Below are 21,208 nucleotides of genomic sequence, written 5' to 3'. Positions count from 1 at the left end.
CGTGTCCCCTGCATCAGTAGGCGGACTCTCAACCACTGCACTACCGGGGAAGCCCCAAGAGTAATTTTTAAAGAGATCAATTTGTATGCCTACATCAAAAAAGAAGAAGACAAATAATATGACCTAGAAATTCCACTCCTAAGTATATACACAAGAGAAATGAAAACATAGGTCCACATGAAAATGTATACATGAGTTCTCATAGCTACATTATCCATAATAGCCAAAAAAGTAGAAGCGACCCAATGTCCATCTGTTGATGAATGGATAAGTAAAATGGGGTAGATCCATACAATGGAGCATTATGTGGCCATAAAAAGGACTGAAATACTGTGAGACAATAAATGTCTGTTGCTTTAAGCCACCCAGTTTGTGGTGCTGTGTTACAGCAGCCCCAGGAAACTAATATAAGGGACTGCTAATGCGTATGGGTATGTTCCATCCAAACATTAGACCTCGTGGTGCTTTCACAGGCACAGAATACCACGTGGATAATGGATGCTTTGGGGTAGGAAAGAGTTAAACAGCTCTGATCCTCCTGTGCTTACTGGCCAGATCCTCCTCATGACTTATGGATGACCGCATTAAAGGAAGCAAAGCTGGGAAAAGACGAAGTTTCCCAGCACAGCCTTTAAAGGACCCCCATGTCACACCTCAAGGCCAATTAACATTTAGTCGAATTCTTGGTTCACACCCCAACCAGCTGTCGGGCCGGCTCTCTGGAGACATCTGCGTGTTTGCTGAGATATAAACGTGCAGGGCTGCACACTGACATTTAGAGAGCCGCCTCGAGGCCTGTGTCCTTTACTTAATGTGCTTTTTCTATTGTAATGGGAGGGCCGCACAGACGCCCCTGTTAGAATTGCTAATGGCCGTCACTTCTCGGTTCAAGGAAATGGTTGTCTGCTTTCAAGCAAATCCCGGGTCTTGGGACTCATGGCTTTGCACTGGAGCCTAGGACATGAGGAGGAGAGAAGAGCAAGAGGCCACATCCAGAACCACACGCCTTGTGATCCATTCCCCCCACCACCAAATCACATAGAAATGTCCAAATCACCTTGACCTTACATTTCAGTTCAGGTAATAAAACTTACTCTTGGACGTCCCTGGTGGCACAGTGGTTGAGAGTCCACCTGCTGATGCAGGGGACGCAGGTTTGTGCCCTGGTCCGGGAAGATCCCACATGCCGCGGAGCGGCTGGTCCCGTGGGCCATGGCCGCTGAGCCTGTGCGTCCGGAGCCTGTGCTGCACAACGGGAGAGGCCACAGCAGTGAGAGGCCCGCATACCGCAAAAAAAAAGAAAAAAGAAAAAAGTACTCTTTTTCTGACCACTAAATAATGTTTATTGCAAAAAAATTAGAAAATTAGAAAAGAATACAAAGAATAAAATAAAGATTGCATAACCACACCGGTCAGAGGTGATTGCTGTTAATATCTTGCTATACGTAATTCTCCTGCCCTATTTAAAAACTGCGTATAGATAAGTCCATTTCTTACAAAAATGGGATCTCCGTGTTCATACAGTTTTGTTACCTGCTTTTTCCTCTCAACAATGTAATAGAAACATTTTCCATGCCATTAAATATTCTCTGACTAAGCATTTATTTTTAATGTGGGTGCCTCTGGCTTGAACAGCAGCAGTTTTCAATACTGCAGAGAGCTATACTGGGTGGATTTGAGTAGATTTTTTTTCTCACAGTATTATGATGATGTTTAAATGGTGTATCTGTGAAAATATCCCTGACCACCCGTTCCTGGATAGGGAAGAATGTCCAGCCATTCTTGATTTGCTCACACCCTGTAAAATATCCATTCCTCATAGCCACAGGGCCTTTTTCTGGATGGTAAAATATGCTGGGACTGAGGGTTCCAGTGTACAGACCAGCAGTGAGTGTCTGGCTGATTGAGAGCTTGTCAAGGGGACATGGTTACACGGGTACACCCCATCTTTCAGGGCGGCTGAAATGTAAATAACCATTGTAGGTTCCAGGCTGACATATATTACAGGGAAGATGTGAGAAACGTGCAAATGTTGTAGGTTTCAAAAGCAGATAGCCTACAGCAGGAAGTAGGGACTGCCTTCAGGATGTGAGGGACCCTTGAGCCAAGCCCTCAAGGGCAGGTACGGTTTGGAGAGACAGAGGGCAGTAGACGTTTGGGTAGGCACTGGTCTGCTAGTGTTTAATGAACATCTACTGTACACCTGACAATAGGCAGATGTCATGGATATGACAATGAAGAGACATCAGTGATCCCTGGCTCCTAACAGCTTACAGCTTGGTAAACATATGGCACAATTCAGAGTGATAAGCGGTCCAGTAAGAGAGCATCCTGGGTGCAGTCATAGTAATAGTAAATGCTCAGCAAATGTTCACTATTGGGTGTTGTGCATTTATCATTTCATTTAGTCCTCCCAACAACACTGTGGAGTAGATACTATTATCCCCCCCTTTCACAAATGATAAAAGTGAGACTTCGTGAGAGTAACTCGTCCACGGTCAACACGTGCAGCTGGTTGGTGGTGTTCCCTTCATGATGCACTAATCATTTTGCAGGCATCCTCTTCCTTAATCCTCATGACAGCTTTTCAAGGTAGATGATGATACACCCATTTTCAGAGGCAGTATTGGAAGCACCAAGCAAGTTAAGTGATTTGTCCAGGTCCACACAGGTAGTAAAGGGTGGGACAGGGCTGCATCTAATGCTGTCTGATTCTGAGGGCCACACCATCTCCACACCTCGTTTTTATGACCTCAGCAAGAGGTGGATCCTGGCTGGTCCAGGGGACTGTTACTCACCAAGATTCAGAGTTTCCTAAGGCTGAAGTCACACTCGATCATTCTTTCCAATTTTAAGTATTTATTAGGCATCTTTGATGTCCGAGAACTATACTGATGGGCACAGAGTCACAGCCATTGAGAAGCTTACAGGCTAGCAGGGAGCTAAATGTGCAATAGTGATAAGGTGGGTATTTATTAAACGTAAGCATGAATAAGGCACAGTGTGAGTACAGAAAAGTAGACCCCAAAGTAGACGTGGCAGAATCCGGACGGGCTTCACAGAGGAGTAACGTGGGAGCTGAGACTTAACCGATGAGTAGGTGCCTGCCTGGGGGACACGTGGATGGAAGCCGTCCTAGACAATGGGAACAGTGTTTGCAGAGGCATAGAGGTGAAGAGAACCTGGCAGGGTTAAGAAACCATGGCCAGCGATTAAGTATAGCTGGGCTAACGAATGAGGGGAGGCGTGGTAGGAAATGCGATTAGAGGGGGACAAATCTCCAAGGGCCTTCAAGTGCCAATCCACAGAGCTGAGACAGGGTCCTGGTAGCAATAAGGAGCCATGGAAAGATTTAGAGCACAGCAGCAGTGATCAGCGTTGAGTGTTAGAAAGATAATTGTCATGAAAATGCACTTGAGGTGGTGAGATGGCGCTCAGGGAGACCACAGAGGCTTATTTTTTGTGCCTTGAACTAAAGGAGAAGTAATGGGAATGGAAAGAAGAGGATAGATATAAACAATTTAAGGGGGTGGAATTGATCAACTTGGTAATTGATTAAATTGGGTCTGGGGAGGTCCTAAGTCTGAGATCAGTGCACCACCCAGTTTTCATTTCTGTCCATTTCATTACTTTCCCGTTTCTTTTATGCTCTCTTATTAAAAGTTCCATGGGGTTGGAGTTAACTATAATAAGAAGTCTGAGAACTGCCAAATGTTTGCATTGATTGCTGGGCCAAATAGCAACAGTTAGCATCCCTGTTAGGTGACAGATCTCTGTTTGTGGGAGTCAGTATTTATAAAAGAAAGAAAAGTGCATTCTACATAGAAGGGGTCATTTATTCTGTTTATTTTTTAAATACTTTTATGTTGTTAAAATCCCAGCCTTTGATTTTTAGGTCTATAATGAAATTTGGGCAGATGGGATTTCAGCTGGCATTTAATGAAATATGCATTTTATTTTTTGTAAGTTGATGAAAACCTTTTTCTCTTTTATAAAAATCACAACTATATTCATTCATCCATCCAACAAATGAATATGGGACTTTTGGAAGGCAGGTATGGTCTCTGCCCTCATAAAGCTTATAGTCGAGTCATCTCTCCAAAACTACATCTTCAGCATTTGCTCCTATTTTAAATAGGTGCTCACTGCCTTGAATATCAATAGAGCAGAATAGCAAGAATGTCAGAAGTCAGTCCTCAAGAATTACTTACAGTGTTTTTAAAATATTTCAGACTTAACTCTCCATCCCACATGCCTCTACCTCAGGACCTTTGCACTTCCTGACTCATCTGCCTGGATTGCTCTCTCCCAGGGTATCTTTGTGGCTCCTCCTTGGTCTCTTCATGGCTCTGATCAGATGTGACCTTCTTTGAGCCTCCACCCTCACTCCAGAACTCTCTATCCCCCTTCTCAATTTTTTCCCATAGCATCTATCTCTATTGGTTTTGTTACAATCTGTCTCCTCAGCTAGAAGATAAGCTCCATGAAGGGGGGGGGGGGGCGTCCTTTGTGACTTTTGTCTGCAGCTCTATCCCCACCAGCTAAACAAACACATGGCTCTCAGTTGGCCCTCAGAGAACATTTGAGGAATAAATGAATGAAACCTCTCTGAGTCTCAGGTTCTCAGCTGCAGCCTGGGGGCGGGGGGAGGGCTTGCTGAGATGTGAGTGAAAGGAGAGCAGCAGAGTGTCAGGATGCTTGGCTCCGGTGTTGGGGGGTGGGGACCACGGCCGGAGTCATGGGCAGGTCAGGCTGCTTAAGCAGGACAGCACTCAGGCAATGTCTCTCTGTCTTTATACCGATGTTTTCTGGTTTTTACACAGCTCTTGGCTTAATACGTTTTTCTCCATTGGGCCCAAAATACAATTTAAAAGGGGAAAAAAACATTCTGAGGGTATAGATTTAATGTCATAAGCATCACTTTGGAGAGGTTTTGTGTTTATTTTGTCGTTTTTCTTTTTTAACACTGTAACTTTTAAAACGTAAGGTATTTCCTCATAACCCAAGGCATACATTTTTCTAGTAGGAAAAAATAGTAAATATAGATAACCCAAAACAGGGAGGAAAAAAGAATATGTATCTTTAATTCCATCATTCTGACCTAACCATTGTAAACATTGTGTGTGTGTGTGTGTGGATGGATGGATAGATAGATATAGAGATGGACTTTTAAACATATATATATATAAAATCTTCCACTGGCCAGTGGTTACAGCTGCCAGTGCACCATATGCTGGGCCGGTCCAGGTGGCCTTCCCTCCCTCAGTGTCATGATGCTGCTAAACCAGGACCTCTTTCCACCTTCCTGCACCCTATAACTCCTTCCCAAATTGCTCCAAAGTTTGTATTCTGCTATCTCAGGAAATAGCAGTCAAAGCGAGACACAGTGACCCACGCTCAGACAAGGGCAGTGGGAATAGCGAGGATGGGATAATGTGAGATTCTTTTTTGAGAGAGAGTCAGAGGGGATGAGAGAGGGTACCAGGGCCTCCTAGTATGGTGGCCTGGGTGGAGGAGGACCCCACAAACCAGGACAGGGAAGGAGTGTGCTTGGCTCGGAAGATCCTGAGTTTGCTTTGGGACGTGCTGTATTTGCAGCGCTTGTGAAACGTTCAGGTGGAAATGTCAGGCAAGCCGTTAGAAGTGTGTATGTGGGGATTAGGAGAGATTTGGACCTGCAAGAGACGGGTGGTAATTGAAGCTGTCAGAATCAGTAAGGTGGGGAGAAATGAATCTGTGGGAATGCCGGGGTCTCCAAGAAGGCAGACATGTAGAGACTTGGTGGAGGGTGTTCAAAGAGCTGCCCATACCTGGCGACTGATCCAAACAAAGCTCCGATCCTTCCAGGCCCAGCCCATCCAGGGCTGGTGTGAACAGATGGGAAATGGGTTCCCATATGGAACCCATGGGCTACCACTAAGAGAGGCTATGAGGTGACGAGGGGACCCCAGAGTGTAGCAGTTACGAGTGTAGGCTGTGGACCCAAGAACTTGCGTTCCAGTCCCGGCTCCGTCATGGAAGAGCTGTGTGTCCTTGGGCGACAGAATCCTCACCAATACAGTGGGAGCTACAGTCTTACCCTCCTAAGGGGGGGTGGGTCACGAGGATCAGCAGAGGCAAGGCACACGAAGGGTTAAGCACCATTTCCAGCACATAGCAAGTGCTCGATGAGGGACGTTGCCATGATTATTAATAATGCCTGATGGTCTGAATGGGACCCAGCTGGACTGGTGAGGAATGAGTACTCGTGGCCTGGAGCAGAGAGGGCCGTCCATAGGTTGGGGTTAGAGCAGGAGGGAGCACGAGGCACAGAGGTATGGTCTCGTCCCAGGGCTGAGGTCTGACCCCCATCGGGACCTGAGCTGAGGCTCTGGGATTCCCTCTCGGACATCTCTGTAGGCAACAGAGCTCGATTCCCCTCTACTTTGAAAAGGGCACTGGAGAGGAGCTGGAGGGAATGCAGAACACTCTATTTATTGTTATTTTTAAAAAATAAAATGGAAAGGAGCCCTCCAAGGGCATGTTCACGGGTTTTATTATTTGTGAGGAAAAACACACTTGGCTTTATCAACATTCTGTCCGTCTGCGAGGCTGGGCCGGCAAAGGGCAAGACCAAATGTTAAGTCGTAACATTTGACTCCTTGCTCAGCTAACATGCAAGGGTGTTAATAGGCTTAGCTCTTGTCAGCCGAGCCAAGACGATTTCAAGACCAAAATGAATGACGCAGCCAAGATCACAAAAGAGCCGCCTTGTGCGAATGAGGCAGGAGATCACGATGCGCTGGGTGGTCTTGTCCAAATAATGCGGGAGGAGGTGAGCAAGAGGACTCACTGTTCCAGGCATGAAATTGACAGGAGAGCCTTCCAGAATAATCCACGGCCGGGTTATCCTTGTTGCCTTTTCTCCCTAGTAGTATGAATTCGCTTTTGGAACAACAGCAGTGGCATAATTGGGATCCATCTTGTATGATTTTTCCTCGGATGATTTAGAATTAGTTCAGTCTGTCTTCAAAGAGGATAACCCAATGACAGCGTACAAGAGCTATCCTGAATTGCTTTCCTGTCCTCGGGTGGGGTGGGTGGGGGTCAGTGGCCGATTCATTACTCTCTCAGTGGGGTCCTTTGTTTCTAAAGCTACCTGGGATTATTACAGCAATAGAACTCTAAAGCAAAGTAAGCTTTGCATAAAAACGCATTTGGCTTCAGAGAAAACATACAATACTGATGAAAAGTAACCCTGGATGGCAGATTCCATTAAGAGGTCACATCTGCATGGGAGCAGGCTCTAGGAAACGGGGATGGATCAAGCTTGACAAAGGCCGCTTAGACTGTGCTTGTCTAAGGGGAGGAGGTAACACTGATTAAATGTCTGAAATTAACAGGCAAAAGGCCATTAACATGCAGAGAACCAAGAGTAGGCAAAGGTGTTAAAGCCGCAATTGCTCCAAGTCGTAGGCATTTAGAACCTAATTTTAGAAACACCCTCCAACCGTCGGTGGGCTCAGGTGCTTTTGTCACTGGGAGTCAGTAATTGAATTTTCTGGACGTTTTGACCAATATGCATCTTTGTGAAGCTGATTACACAGCAGAACGCAATTTTTAGCCTGACTTTAAAAGCATTACCTTCTGCTGTGTGATTAGAAAACATGCAGAGAGTGGCGCCCTTCTCACTGCACTTGATCTGGGGGAGAGGAAAGGAAAAAAAAACCCTTGCTATTCTATGTCACCTAGTAAGATTCATTTAGATTCTATGCAGATAATTTAATAACAGATTTTGTAAAACCTTAACATAAGGAACCACCATAAAACGTATTATCTTTTATTACCCATACAGAGAATGACATTTTAGAAGGTAATAAATCGAAACCCAAGAAAAGCTATTTGCTTTCGGAGACTGCTTGGTGGATGACAGGGATACCAGTTTCCCGATTTTATACTGTGGCACCTATGGCTCCCCAGGGTCACCTGAGGCAGCCCCCAGATGGGTTTGCTGAGGCCTGTCTGAGCAACATTCCCTGGCCCTCTCTTCTTTTTTGAAAGGTCGTTCCCATCCAGACCTCACTGCTGAGCATTGGGTTATCCCACCTTTACCGGTCCCCCTTCTGTCTTACACAGTCGGGATTTGTGACAGGCCAAGAGCTGAGCCTGGGCTTGGGACCTGCCTTGCGGCATCTGCCATGAGGTGGGAGAGAGCTCACCCCACCAGCATCAGAGAAGGCCAAGCCTCCCTTGGCATGGATGCCTCTCTAACAGGGAAGGACTTTCCCTGCTCGCTCCTGGAAAGCTAGAGCCTTATCATCGTGCCCTACCCTGCACAACCCAGCCTTCTAGAGATAAGCTCAGCCCGTCCAACCTTGCCCAGGCCCTGCCTTAGGACCCACAACTGCTGCAATGCAGAAGAGCATCCCTGAGGCCAAGTTTTCTGCGTACTGATCCGCATCACCATCCTTTGATTTATTCATTCGTCAAATGTTTACAGAGAGTACCAGACACTGGGATGGCTGTGTGATTTTTCCCGAGAGGGTTTAGAATTCAATTTATTTTCAAAGAGTGTAACCCAGTGGCCACATAAAGGCAGTATTTTGGGGCCTCCATGTCTCAGAGGGCAGGTGTCGGGGATATGGCAGGAGTTAAGTTAGAGACAGGGTCCTTGCTTCCATCGACAGCTATAATGAATACTCGGAAAGTGAAAACCATATATTTTGAAGAGAAAACTCTCCAATAAACTGATCTGGTATTTACCACTTTGTAGACGGGAAGAAATTCATCTCCTCTTCCTAGTGGACAGAGTTGTAGGAAAGGTCTGGTTGGCGTTACGCTTCAAAGGATTGAAATGGAAATATTTTCCAGAGGAAAGATAGTGGATGCTATTCTGGGAAGGTGGGCAGTCCTGGGAAGGGGGCAGCTGGGAGTGAAATGAAGGTGGCAGCTGGTAACAATGAGCAGCACATGGGACAGGGAGGCTGGCAAGCATCTTGGCTCTGCAGGATGCTTGATGAGCGCTCTCCAGAGAAGCTGTATCCATTCCCTACGGCTGCCATAGCAAGACCACAAAATATGTGGCTTAAACAACACACATTTATTATCTTACAGTTCTGGAAGTCAGAAGTCCAAAATGTGTTTCACTGGGGTAAATTCAAGGTGTCAGTGGGGCTGATTCCTTCTGGAAGCTCTAGGGAAACATTTGTCCCCTTGCCTTTCCCACCTTCTAGAGGCCACCTGCATTCCTTAGCTCATGGTCCCTTCCCCCATCTCTCCATCTTTAAGGCCAGCAGTGTACCATCTTCTTCATCATCAAACTTTTCCCTCTCTCTCCCCGCCCCCCCTCCCTCCCTCCCTCCCTCCCTCCCTCCTTCCATTGTTGCATCTCCTTCTCTGGCTCTCCCACCTCCCTCTTATAAGGACCCTTGTAATTACTTTGGATCCACCCGGATAATCCAGGATAATCTTCTGCTCTCAATATTCTTTACTCAATCACATCTTCAAAGTCCTTTTAGCCACATAAGGTACCATATTCCCTGGTTCCAGAGATTAGGACATGGACATCTTTGGGGGCCAGTATTCTGTCTACCACAGAAGGTATGAAAGCCTCTAGGACCAAAAGCTTGATGGCATTTAGAGCTCACTTCCACTGTGCCCTGTGCTTGACTCATGAACCTGACACTGGGCATCTAACAGGTTAATCACAGAGACAGACATGTGAAGGGAACATTGCTGTGTCATTAAGTCAACCAAGAAGAAAGCATTCCCCATAACATACACACAGGACTAATGCAGAGGAGGAAGGAATAATTCTGGGAAGAGCAGAAAAGCTTTAGGAGGGAAACACATCTAAGTAAGGTTTATAAGGACGAGTAATTCTCCAAGGGGGTGGAGGGAGTCATGGGTAGGGAGGGCCTCCCAGGCAGAGGGCGCAGCATGAGCTAAGGTGTCAAGGAGTGAAGAGCCCGAGATGCTGGGATTGCATGTAGTCCGGTGTTACAGGAGTGCAGCGCTATGATTGAGGAGGTCTGGGAGATCAGGCCAGGATGGGGGTGTCTTCTGTGCTTTAGGGGCTTGAACCTTATCCTGTAGCTACCGAAGGGCTGCTGAAGCATCTTGAGGAGGGTCCTGTGGTCAAGTGGCAGTTTAGACAGCTCACTGTATCTGGCTTTGGGTGGAGAGGGGTCTGGAAGAGAGCAGAGGGAACCAGTCTGGAAGCTGTTGTAGTAACTCAGGTGAGAAAGGATGAGGACTCGAAGTCATGTGACATAAGGGATGACAGAGAAAAGAGGATGGACTCAGGAGAGGTTGGGGAGGCGACATCAGGAACACTTGATGATGGGCTGTTTGAAGTGAAAGCGGGAAGAGCTGAGGACACCTCCCAGGCGTTCAGCTGGAGGAGATGCCTCCAAGAGGAAGGCCGTGTTGCAGGGACGATAACAAGTTTTGTCATTGGTCCATGAAAATTGAGGGAGAACATCCAAAGGAGACATCCAGAAGATGAAGCAGGCTCGAGGGGCAACCATAGTGTTATTTAATGCCTTACTGGGAGTACTTTTTTTCTAGAAAGGGGAAAAAAAGGAAAATTCCACGGAGAGAGAAACTTTGGTAAACTATGTTTCTGTTTTTCTTTTAAACTGCATCATAAACAGGTGAGTTTTAAGTTAAAATAAGGGTGACCTGCATTTCATCAAGTGTTCATTCAAAACGATGCTAATCAAAGTGCGATCCTCAGATCAGCAGCGTCAGCATCTCCTAGAAACTTTCTGAAAATGCACATCCTCAGGCCCTACTCTGGACCTCATGAGTCATTAGCCCTCTGAGTGGGCTGAAAATCTGTGTTTTAATGCACCCACCAGGGAATTCTGATACAAGCAAGTTCCAGAAGCACTGACTGAGACATTCTGTCTTAAGCACCTACTATGTACTGGGCATAATGTTGCCATGGCAATTCAAGGCCAAAAGTTTAGAAGAAACAGGCTAACACAGTAAACAGTGACTGTGAAAATATATAAAAACGACAGAGAAAGAGCACTTTAATTTTATTTTATTTTCCTTCAAGTTTTAGACGTCTCTACTTCCTTGTCTCAATGAAACAGATTAAACCAAGCAATTCTTTAGCATGTTCAGATCTGCCCCAAACCAACCATATGCTTCTTGGGATTCCCTAACTCTGTTCCCTCAGGCTGGGAGCTCCTTGAAGGTGGGATGGACTAGATGATGTCTGAAATACTTTCAAGAAACAATGGGTTGTGTCTCTTCTCATCACAAACCTTGATTCCAGCCACACTAGTGGCCCTGTGTTAGGTGGACCTCCATGCTGGTGCTCAGGCTCCTTTTCCCTCTCTGAATTCTCTGCCCTCACAGCCTCCTTCAAAGCTCAGCTCCAGCCTGCATTATCCTGAAGCCACTTAAAAACCACAGTAGCCCTCCCAGCTGCACCATTCACATCTGAAGCTATTGCATACATGTCAGCACACACTACCTGGTGCCTTGTGGAGCCACTTACATGTGTTTTACCTTCAGCCAAGCCATGAGTTCCTTGCAAGGAGGGAATATATTTTAACTTCTTCTTGTTCCCAAGGTGTCCTGACCAGAATCAGAATCAGAATCAGTCTTCAGTTCTTATTAAACCATTGAATTTAATAGTGTTTTAGGATTAATAGCTTCTCATCTTCTTCCACAGAAATTCACTTCCACATCAAGACCCCATTTCTAATCCTATAGTAGGAGACTCTCCTCTGCAGGAACGACTCCTTCCTCCCCCCACCAAGGTCTGGGCTAAGTGGCCTTTCTTTTGCAATAACCACAGCACTCTTCTTACTCCCGTCTCATTCTGCTGAAATTACCTGGGAATTATCTAGCACCAGGTTTGTCTCCCTTTACTTGTTACTGCTCTCTAGCACAATGCCTAATGCATCGTAAGTGCTCGGTAAATATTAAATAAAATTCATGTCGCCTTCCTGATCACCCCAGTCCTGACCCCCTTCTCATAGACCTTAATTGGTACACTTCGAATAACACTTATCTCATCATACCTTACCTACTTGCTTTCTGTTCATTTATCTAAAAATGGACTGAAAGCAGCATCTGTATCGTTCATCGCATCCTCGCAGAGTTACTTGAACCTAGTAGACACTATATACATGTTTCAGTGGAATCAACCTGAACGTCAAATATTTACCGCCTTGGGTCTGAAGGGTGTGATTTTTCCAGGTATGTTATGAATGCCTTTGGCATTTTATTTGCCGTGACTCATCAGTAACATCAGAAGAAGTACACTTCACATGGAAATGTTTTATTTGAGTTTGGTATCCCTCGACCTGAGATCTATCACTTAGGTTATTCCAACTGCATGTGTCTTAAGAGGCTGTGTTTATTTCCCCTGCTGCTTCCCCACGCTGCTGGCTTTGTCAGCAACCAGTAAATCTGGGGAAGTGAGCTATGCCTTCTTATCCACCACACCCCAGCCGAAATGAAAACACAGCAGATGACGGCCAAGTACATGAACGCTCACATTGGCAGTGAGCGGCGAAGTAAAAGGAGGCCTGAAGACAAACACGAGTCAACCCGACTTGCCGTGTTGCATAGGAAGATGGAGGAATGTCACTCGCTGTCTGCAGTGGGCAAAGGGCACCTTTTACAAGGGGATGTACACGGTTCCTGCTGGATTTATGGACTACCTTTCCCCAGTGTTATGTGGCCAGAGTGGATAAATCAAACTCCAGACAGACAACAACTTGTTCTGCTCCAGATAATGTTTTCACCAATCTGCTTGCAGTATTTATAGACCAGGTGTCAGGTGCAGAAGAATGGGGTCCCTGTTCAGGTGCCATATCACAAGGAGTCTCAGCCTATCCGAGCAAAGCTGATGAGTAAATAAATAAACAAATTGCATTACCTCTTTCCCATAAATCTCATATTAATATATCTCATTAACAATACCTTCAGTGTTAGACAACAAAAGGATTTATTGAAAAAGACTCTTACAGATTTCCTTGACCCTTAAAGCACAGTTTATAAGCTGGCGCCAACTCTTACCAGCTCATAATAACTGATTGTGTATATCACTTTCCAACTATGTACTCTATGACATCATGTTGGTAGCTTGAAATCAGCCATGGTAAGAGTATTTAAACCACCAAAACTGACAAATGCTGCAAATCAGGCACCTGTGCTGTTAAACATTTACAGGCACATCACTCTTTGTAATTCATTATTTTATAAAAAATGTATCTATAAGTGACTAATTAGTGCATAACAGCCATGTGCCAGGCACTGAATTAGTAGCTGGGAGATAAAACTTTAAACAAGACAAGATCCCTGACCTCATGGAGCTCAAGTCATCAGGGTCAACATAGCCAATAAACAAGTAATCAATAAATGAGAATATTACAGACAGTGATAGTGCTGGAGAAAAACTGTGTTCATTATTTACTGCAGCATAACAAATTATTCCAAAATGTAGTAACTTAAAACAAGAGATATTTCCTATCTCACAGTTTGTGTGTTCAGGAGCCTGGGCATGGCTTAGCTGTGTCCTCTGCTCGCTGGACTGTCACAGAGTTGCAGTCTATGTGTTGGTGCAGAATTTGCAGTCTCATCAGAAGGTTTGACTGGGGAAGGATCCACTTCCGGGCTCTTCAGTGGTTGCTGGCAGCATTCAGTTCCTTCTGGCTGTCCCTGGAGGCCATCCTAGCTTCTTGCCACATCCTTAGAAGACTTTCCAAAGGTTCTACTACATAATAACAGCAGCCATCTACACATGCCAAGCTCCATGCTTGGCACTTTACCTTACCTATTTTAATCCTCACTTATCCTAGAAGTATTATTATTCTCCCCATTGGACAGGTGAGGAAACTGAGGCAGGGAGAACTTAAGTAACTTGACCAAGTTCACTCAGCTACTAAGAGGTGGAGCCAAGGTACCAGTAATTGATCAAATGCTGATTGTCCTTCCCTAAGTGTCGGCTACCCCATTATGCAATAAGGTCCCTGCCTTCATGGAGCTTCAGTGCAGTGAAGGATGACCATCAGAAACGAGCAGGAATTCACCTAAAGGAGGAAGTAGAGGTGGAAAGGTCAAAAGTAAGAAAAAGTGGGGTACAGTAGAAGGAAATCCAGTCTGGACAAAGTGAGAAAAGAGGTACGGAGGGCAGTTCAAGATGAAGCAAGAGGAGGATGGGGTACCACATGGGTTAATGGCAGAACCTTTCTCCATGTAACATTTATTCATTGATTTCCCCCCACAGCTACCATTATGGTTGTTATTAGTGATAAATGTTCCATTAAATGCTCACTCGTATGGCAGTCACGGTAGCTGTGTAAAGCATCAAGGGTCCAGTGATTGATTACATGCCATATTTAGTGACATAGCTTGATTCCTTTTTTTCAAGATGGAATGTTTGCTTTTCAAATCAGTGTGATCAGTGAACCCAGCCCGTGTCTGTGGAGATACACCTGAGGCTTTTTCTTGCAGACACACCATCTTCCTTTTGTTTCTAGGATATATATTAACTGGTAACAAGTAGACACCCAGGAAGCGATGGCAAATACAGTAGAAATGCACAGCTGCAGAATTCAAACCAGGAGAGCAGCTTGACTCTTAGATGTGTCTTACAGATCAGATAGCTTAAAATAAAATCACAGCGGTCAATTTCTTTCTCCCAGTTTTGACACAGTGCTTCTCTTTGTCAAAATACAGTCCTATCTCCTTGAGCTGGAGTTCCCCAAAGGATAAGCCATTCCCTGAGAATAAATGGCTCTGGTTTGGAAATGCCAATGATATGCTCAGACCTTTGAGATATAATTTAGTTCAGGGAAACAGTAATATATCATCATTATCAATAATGAAAGTAAATCACCCAGCTTGCGTGCTGCATACTGGCTAGGTGTTGGGGTCAAAGGCATGGTCCTTGCCCTTGAAAACTTTGTCATCCACTTAGGGAGATAGTAAATGGGCATTCAAAATAAGACCAAACAGGAAACATAGCCTTCAAATTAGTCAGGGTAGGCTAGGCACTGTAATAAACTTCCCTTAAACCTGAACAACAGCTTGTCTCTTGTTCACCTCTCAGTCTAAAGCAGGTCAGCAAAGGGTCTCTGTGCCATATAGTCATTTGGAGATCCAGGCTTCTTCCTCTTTGGGAATAGAAAACACGGAGGATTACGTGGGATTTTTAGGGGCCAGGTCAGTCCATCACTTCTGCCCACATTCCATTGGCCAGAAGTGGCCATGCAAGTTCCTCTTACAGTCTAGCTGTATGCCCTTCAGTCCAAAGAAATAGGATTGGGTAAACAAGTAACATTGTCCTCACCACAGTTTCCTCTGATGGCAAGAAACCGAAATTGATTCTGGCTGACTTCAGTGCCAAAAAGAATCTCCTGAATAAACACTGGGTGTGTTACAGAATCCAGAGGAGAGTTGAAGTCAAGAGCCAGCACAGACCCAGATCTCAGAGGCAGAGCTTGCATCTTTCTGGTTAGAGCGGTGCCTTCCGTGTAACTCAGCCGGAAAGGCTCTTTCTGTTGGAGTTAATCATACCCATCTCCCCTCTGAGCCTTGAACCAACTGAGAGAAATAAACCCAAGAATCAGATCGTGCCAAGGAGAGTGCAGCTTGGCCTTTAGAGGACAATGAGCTTCCTACCCCCTGTTCAGTTCACCCACCAGTGACAGAACAGCTGGATGGCTGAAGGTCTCGTCCCCCAGATGGGGTGCATCCCGTATGGGCAGAGAAGAGCACCAGGGTGGTAAGTGTCCTCCCAGAACATTCAAGAGGGTAAAATCCTGGACTTCCCTGGTGGCACAGTGGTTAAGAATCCACCTGCCAATGCAGGGGACATGGGTTCGAGCCCCGGTCCGGGAAGATCCCACATGCCGCGGAGCAACTAAGCCCGTGCGCCACAACTACTGAGCCTGTGCTCTAGAGCCCACGAGCCACAATTACTGAGCCCATGTGCCACAACTACTGAAGCCCGCAGGCCTAGAGCCCGTGCTCCGCAAGAAGAGAAGCCACTGCAATGAGAAGCACACCCTCTGCAACAATGAGTAGCCCCCGCTCTCTGCAACTAGAGAAAGCTGGCAGGCAGCAACGAAGACCCAACACAGCCAAAAATAAATAAAATAAGTAAATAAGTTTATTAAAAAAACAAACAAAAAAAGAAGGTAAAACCCTTCTATTGGGCCCAGGAGCAGCATGGGAGAGGCAAGAGGGTTTGCCCTACGTTCTGTCTCCATGATGCCTGGTTTCACATTTCATAGAATCTCATCGTCCCATCTGGGGTTAGGGAGTTAACTGTGACTCGCTCAACTGTTGTGAGGGAGACAGACGTGCATGTGGCCATCAGGGCCTATTCCTCTGCATCAATGTTTCTTCCCAGACGGTGGGCAGCTGTGGGCTGCCTAGGACCCTTGTCCAGCAGAGTAACAAAGGCAGAGTGACCTCTGAGCGGTGTAGAAATGCGCATGTGTATGTATATTTCAAGTAAGAGGGATTGGGGCAGACTTCCTAGAAAAGGCTCAGCTGGAGTGGGAGGCAGGTCAGAGGTGAGTGGAAGGTTTTCCAGGTGTGTAAGAGCAAGGGGGCTCATACATACGCAGTTTTTTCTCTAAGTCTTCCACATTTCAGAGGAGGTGGTTTTATCATTGGCTGCTCGGTTTTTATTACTTTTGTCATTGTGAAAGCAATTATGTTTATTATAGAAAAATCCCCAAATACTCATAGGCCAGTGGACTTCTTATCTTCGAGTTGCTTTTCAAAGTGGAAATCTGGAAACAACTCAAACAAATGACCGTACAATAGGGAATGATTGAATAAATTATGCTGGTCTGGAAACAACTCAAACAAATGACCATCCAGTAGGGAATGATTGAATAAATTATGCTGGTCTGGAAACAACTCAAACAAATGACCATCCAATAGGGAATGATTGAATAAATTATGTTGGATCCATACAGTGGACTGTTATACAGCTGTTGAAATGAATAGATCTATAAGCAGAGGTGAAAGTGATATGGTAAGATGGATTGTACAGCGGTGTGAATGCTATCATTTGTTTAAATATATGTGTATCTAAAATGTCTGTGTGTGTGTGTGTGTGTGTGTGTGTGTGTGTGTGTGTGTGATATGTAGGACAAAGGAAGGAGACACCAGACTACTAACAACATTTACCTCTTGGAGATGGGGTTGGGGGTGGGTAGAGAGGAATGCTCACTTTCCACTTTAGAAATGACTGGATCGTTTCTATTTTCCTTACAATAATTGGATATTCTCTGACAATACAAACATATTCTTTGGTAGCCTTAAGTTTGGCAGAAAATTGAGACTTTGGAACATCTCATCTCAAACCTTGCAATATATCTAGTTCATAGTCTAATTGATTTTCCACTAGGTTAATCAATCGAGTTCCCGTTGCAGTCATAAAGTTTTATTTATATGAGGAGACAGGAATTGGCTGGTTCATTTTTTAAAATTATTTATAAAATTTGTTAAACTACAGGAGAGTTAAGCCAACGTGTCCTTCGTTTGTGCCAGCGAAAGAATTTGTATGTACCTCTGCTTAGCTCTGACTCTGTTTTGTTACAGTTATATGTGAACATGCCTGTCGTCAACTGTAAACATCTCTGAACCCCTTAAAGAAAAGGACCCTTTTCCCATCCCTATACCCCCAACACCATATTTAGACTCGATGTTCAATAACTTCCAACTAAAGGAATGCATGAACTAATGAAAGAAAAAATTACAATAACTCTCTTTGGTCAAAAAAAATATTTCTGCAGAGGGGAAAATTTTAAAAGGAAAAACAGTGTATGCGTGAAATTATTGGAATACTCTTGTGAAGAGCCTGTTGTGATACTCTAGTGTGATGCAGTCGCTCTTACACTTTCTTGCAGATAACCAGGTAATTGATCGTAGCAGCCGTTGCAGTATTAGTCAGGACTCCCTTGTTGCTTCTCACAGAACATCTCAATCAATGTCTTAAGGAAAGGGGAAATGTATTAGCTCGTAGAACTCACAGATCTGAGAGGTAAACTCTGGCTTCAAGAATGACTATCGAAGAGCTCACATTAGGTTAAAAGAACTCCATCCCTACCTCTCAGTTCTGTGTTGTCTTCTTTCTCAGGCTGCCTTTCTCTGTGTGGTTGCAAATGGTCACCACCAGCTCCAGATTTTTGTCCTACCACCTTCAAGTCTAACAGAAAGAGGAGTTCTTTTGCCTACAAGTTCTAAAGAAATATGTCCTAGAACTGAGTTTCAGTCCCAGGTGGCCTAACTTGGGTTATGTGCCTATCACATGGCAATGGGAATGGGAGGCCCTGGTTGTACAAGCCTGAGCTACATGACCATCCCTAGTCCAGGGATAGAGTCAACCCTACCTGAACTCCACATGTACTAAGAGTGTGGAAGGGATGACACCCCCAAAGGAAGTATAGCATCAGTACCAGAGGAGGATGGGATGGACGCTTGGAAGGCAGGGCAGCACATATCCACTAGGGTTAGCGCTTGAAGCTACCCTGGGGTGTGTGTCCACAGCTACCTTCACTGCAAGTTGGAGAAGGGCAAGTGCTGTGAGAAATTTACATCCTTGTTCGACAGCCATTATAGAATCACGCTCATCCCCCAATGTGCTTCGTGGGGCAAGGTCAGCTGTTCTTTAACAACAAGCCATGCCTGGGGTCATAAACTAAACATCCTGATAGGAATGATACGAAGATCGGTAAGATCTTCTTGAAAGCAATGTTGAAATATCAATAAAGACTCTTAAAATGTTCATACTCTTTAGCCTAATAATTCCACTTCCTGGAATCTATCATTTTTTTTAAAGTCAAAATACATTGAGAGCTTCCTGAATAAAGATGTTCATTGCAGTGTTATTTAAAATTGTCAAAATTTTAAGAAGACTAGAAATAACCTCAAGTCCTAATAATTGAAGATGATGAAATAAATTATAAATTATGCATATGATTATATTTTATGCAACCCTTAAAATAATATCAGGGAATTATGGTGGTAAATGATATTGCATGAAGGAAATGATATTAAGTTTCCATCCCCACAGCCAACTCTAGTCTATGAATAGTGACTGTCTTGCCTTGGAGAGATTCCAAAGACACATTTATGCACAACAGGTAAGAGTGCTATGAAAGGCACCTGCCCTAGATGGAGGGGGGCACACAGCGTCAGCCCGAGCAACATGCATGTCCCCTATCCCGAGTGATAACCCAGATCTAAATGTCATCTTCTGTTGTGCTTTTGCTTTGTAGACTCTGGAAAATCCCAAGTATGAATTGATCATTGAGGCTCAAGATATGGCTGGACTGGATGTTGGATTAACAGGCACGGCCACAGCGACAATCATGATCGATGACAAAAACGATCACTCGCCTAAATTCACCAAGAAAGAGGTAAACCCCTGTTGAACGCCAGCCTTGTGGTCATGGCCGTGATTGCTGATTAACATTAATTCAGTGTACCACAGCCCTAGCCAGCTCCCTGCTTGGGACATCAAAACCCTCCTTTGTGGAGAGAAGATGGTGTCTTGCTGGAATACTTCTTTACATTTTTATCTTTTTTTTTTTTTTGTAAAGCTGAAAATACCAGAGCATTATGAAAACAAAAGCATTGAATCTTGTTAAAGTCCATAAGAAGACAACTTTGAATGCCAAAGTGCCATTTTCATAGTTTTATTGGTGTTATTTCGTGCTGAATTGTGTGAGTCCTGTTGTGATTTTTTTTCTTTCTTATCATGGGTAGTCTTTTATATAACTAAAATTCATGGCCAACATTTTACATAATGAAACAACACAAAATAAGAAATCTGTAAATTATCAGAAATGGGACAAGGACATCAGAAAATAATACATTTTATATAAATTATAGAGGACAGTTACAATGAAAACCCATTTCTTTCCTCTCTAACTCAATTTTACAAGATAAAGTCAACACATATTATTATGCGGACTAAGAGTGCATAAACACTCTGGCTCTTTCAAAAGACAGTGGTCAAAGACAAATGTTATCATGTCATATATTGTTCCTAGTTCTTAACTGGAGTTGAGCTTCCTTTCATAGTCTTCTTTAGGTGATGGTAGTTTGGCAAGATTTCCATCAGGAAATCCGGCTGTAGTGTCTGGGGCTGTGGTCGCTCAGTCTGCACCCGACGAAGGCAGTCTGCACCGTAAATCACTGTGTTCTCAGGGGTGACTTCAAACGTGTTCAGGTTGCAGCAGGCCCCGATGATGCAACCACTTGTCAATGTTACGTCTCTGCCTACATACGCTTTTGATTCAATAACATGATTATCTCCTATTTTCATGGCTTGGGAATAACAGCCACCTTCAAACACATTATTGGTGCCAATGATCATAGGTTTGGGCTCTGGATCTTCAGCATCAGGAGTGATATTTTCAGGGTGAGCATTTATGATGAGCACCTGTTCTTCTATTAGGTTACCTTCGCCGATCACTATGGGCCCGGCTTCCGCAATGATTCGTGCTTTAGGGTGGATCACTGTCCTGGGTCCTATAGTTACATCACCCTTGATTTCACTCTCTACACACACAACTGCTCCAGCTGCAATCTTCACACTTTTTTGAGTCTTTTCCGCCATGGTTTGGGCCTGACCTCCCTATTGTGATTTTAGCATAACAATAACTATTTTTTTCAGCAAGTACAGATTGAGAGGCCAGACGGAAAAGCATCAAGAAGGTAAAGCAGATTTTCTTGGCCATAGCAGGGTGGCCCAGGAGCTTATAAATAACAACCAAGTTAGCTTGTCTGGGAGAGCCGTTACTTATTCGTGGCTCCTGTGCTTTTATGATTGTGGATCGTGCTTGCTGTTTCCCATTTTTTCCAATGGAGCAATGTTCGGGGACAGGCTGAGTATGCAAGATTTCATCCAGCTGCTGAATCTGTATCCAGACTAGGAAGTCACTGGCACTGTGCATCTGATGGAAGTGTGCTACCGTCATGGTTTCTTTGGGGGTCAGGACCAGAGCCAAGGACTTGACGCCCCTCTCACTGAGCAGGAGCGTAGCATCAGTAGTGACAGCCCCGTCATTTGCCAGACCTTTCCTGGACGTCCACCACCACCACGGGCTCTCTACCCTCGATCCATTGCCTCATCTGACCGTGTGAGGTTGGATTCGTGAGCCACATTTTTTACCCAATGAGAGTGCTTATTTTAAGGTCAGAGAATCTAGATCTCCAGGGTTATAGGCAAAGT

At 44.7% G+C, this 21,208-nt stretch overlaps 2 protein-coding genes across 2 annotated transcripts in view; one reads left to right on the top strand and one right to left on the bottom strand.

Moving 5' to 3' along the window:
- Positions 1-21,208, top strand: part of CDH13 (cadherin 13) — a 1,043,800-nt gene that overhangs the window by 869,002 nt on the left and 153,590 nt on the right. The window contains exon 8 of the mRNA XM_082607144.1: positions 19,248-19,388. Coding sequence (XP_082463270.1) covers positions 19,248-19,388 — 141 coding nt within the window. The remainder of the gene's footprint in view (positions 1-19,247; positions 19,389-21,208) is intronic.
- On the bottom strand, positions 19,825-20,605 carry LOC309794864 (dynactin subunit 6-like). Its single transcript, XM_082606753.1, has one exon. The coding sequence runs from the start codon at positions 20,591-20,593 to the stop codon at positions 20,021-20,023; it is 573 nt and encodes a 190-aa protein (XP_082462879.1). The 5' UTR covers positions 20,594-20,605; the 3' UTR covers positions 19,825-20,020.

Source organism: Mesoplodon mirus, assembly GCF_964341445.2.
Source record: "Mesoplodon mirus genome assembly, chromosome: 19".
NCBI classification, from domain to species: Eukaryota; Metazoa; Chordata; class Mammalia; order Artiodactyla; family Ziphiidae; genus Mesoplodon; species Mesoplodon mirus.
The sequence above is the reverse complement of the archived record's forward strand: the minus strand, read 5'-3'. Positions and strand labels throughout refer to the sequence as shown.

Bases quoted from the DNA above. Each gene is read 5' to 3' on its own strand.
- LOC309794864 (XM_082606753.1), bottom strand. From the start codon at position 20,593: ATGGCGGAAAAGACTCAAAAAAGTGTGAAGATTGCAGCTGGAGCAGTT.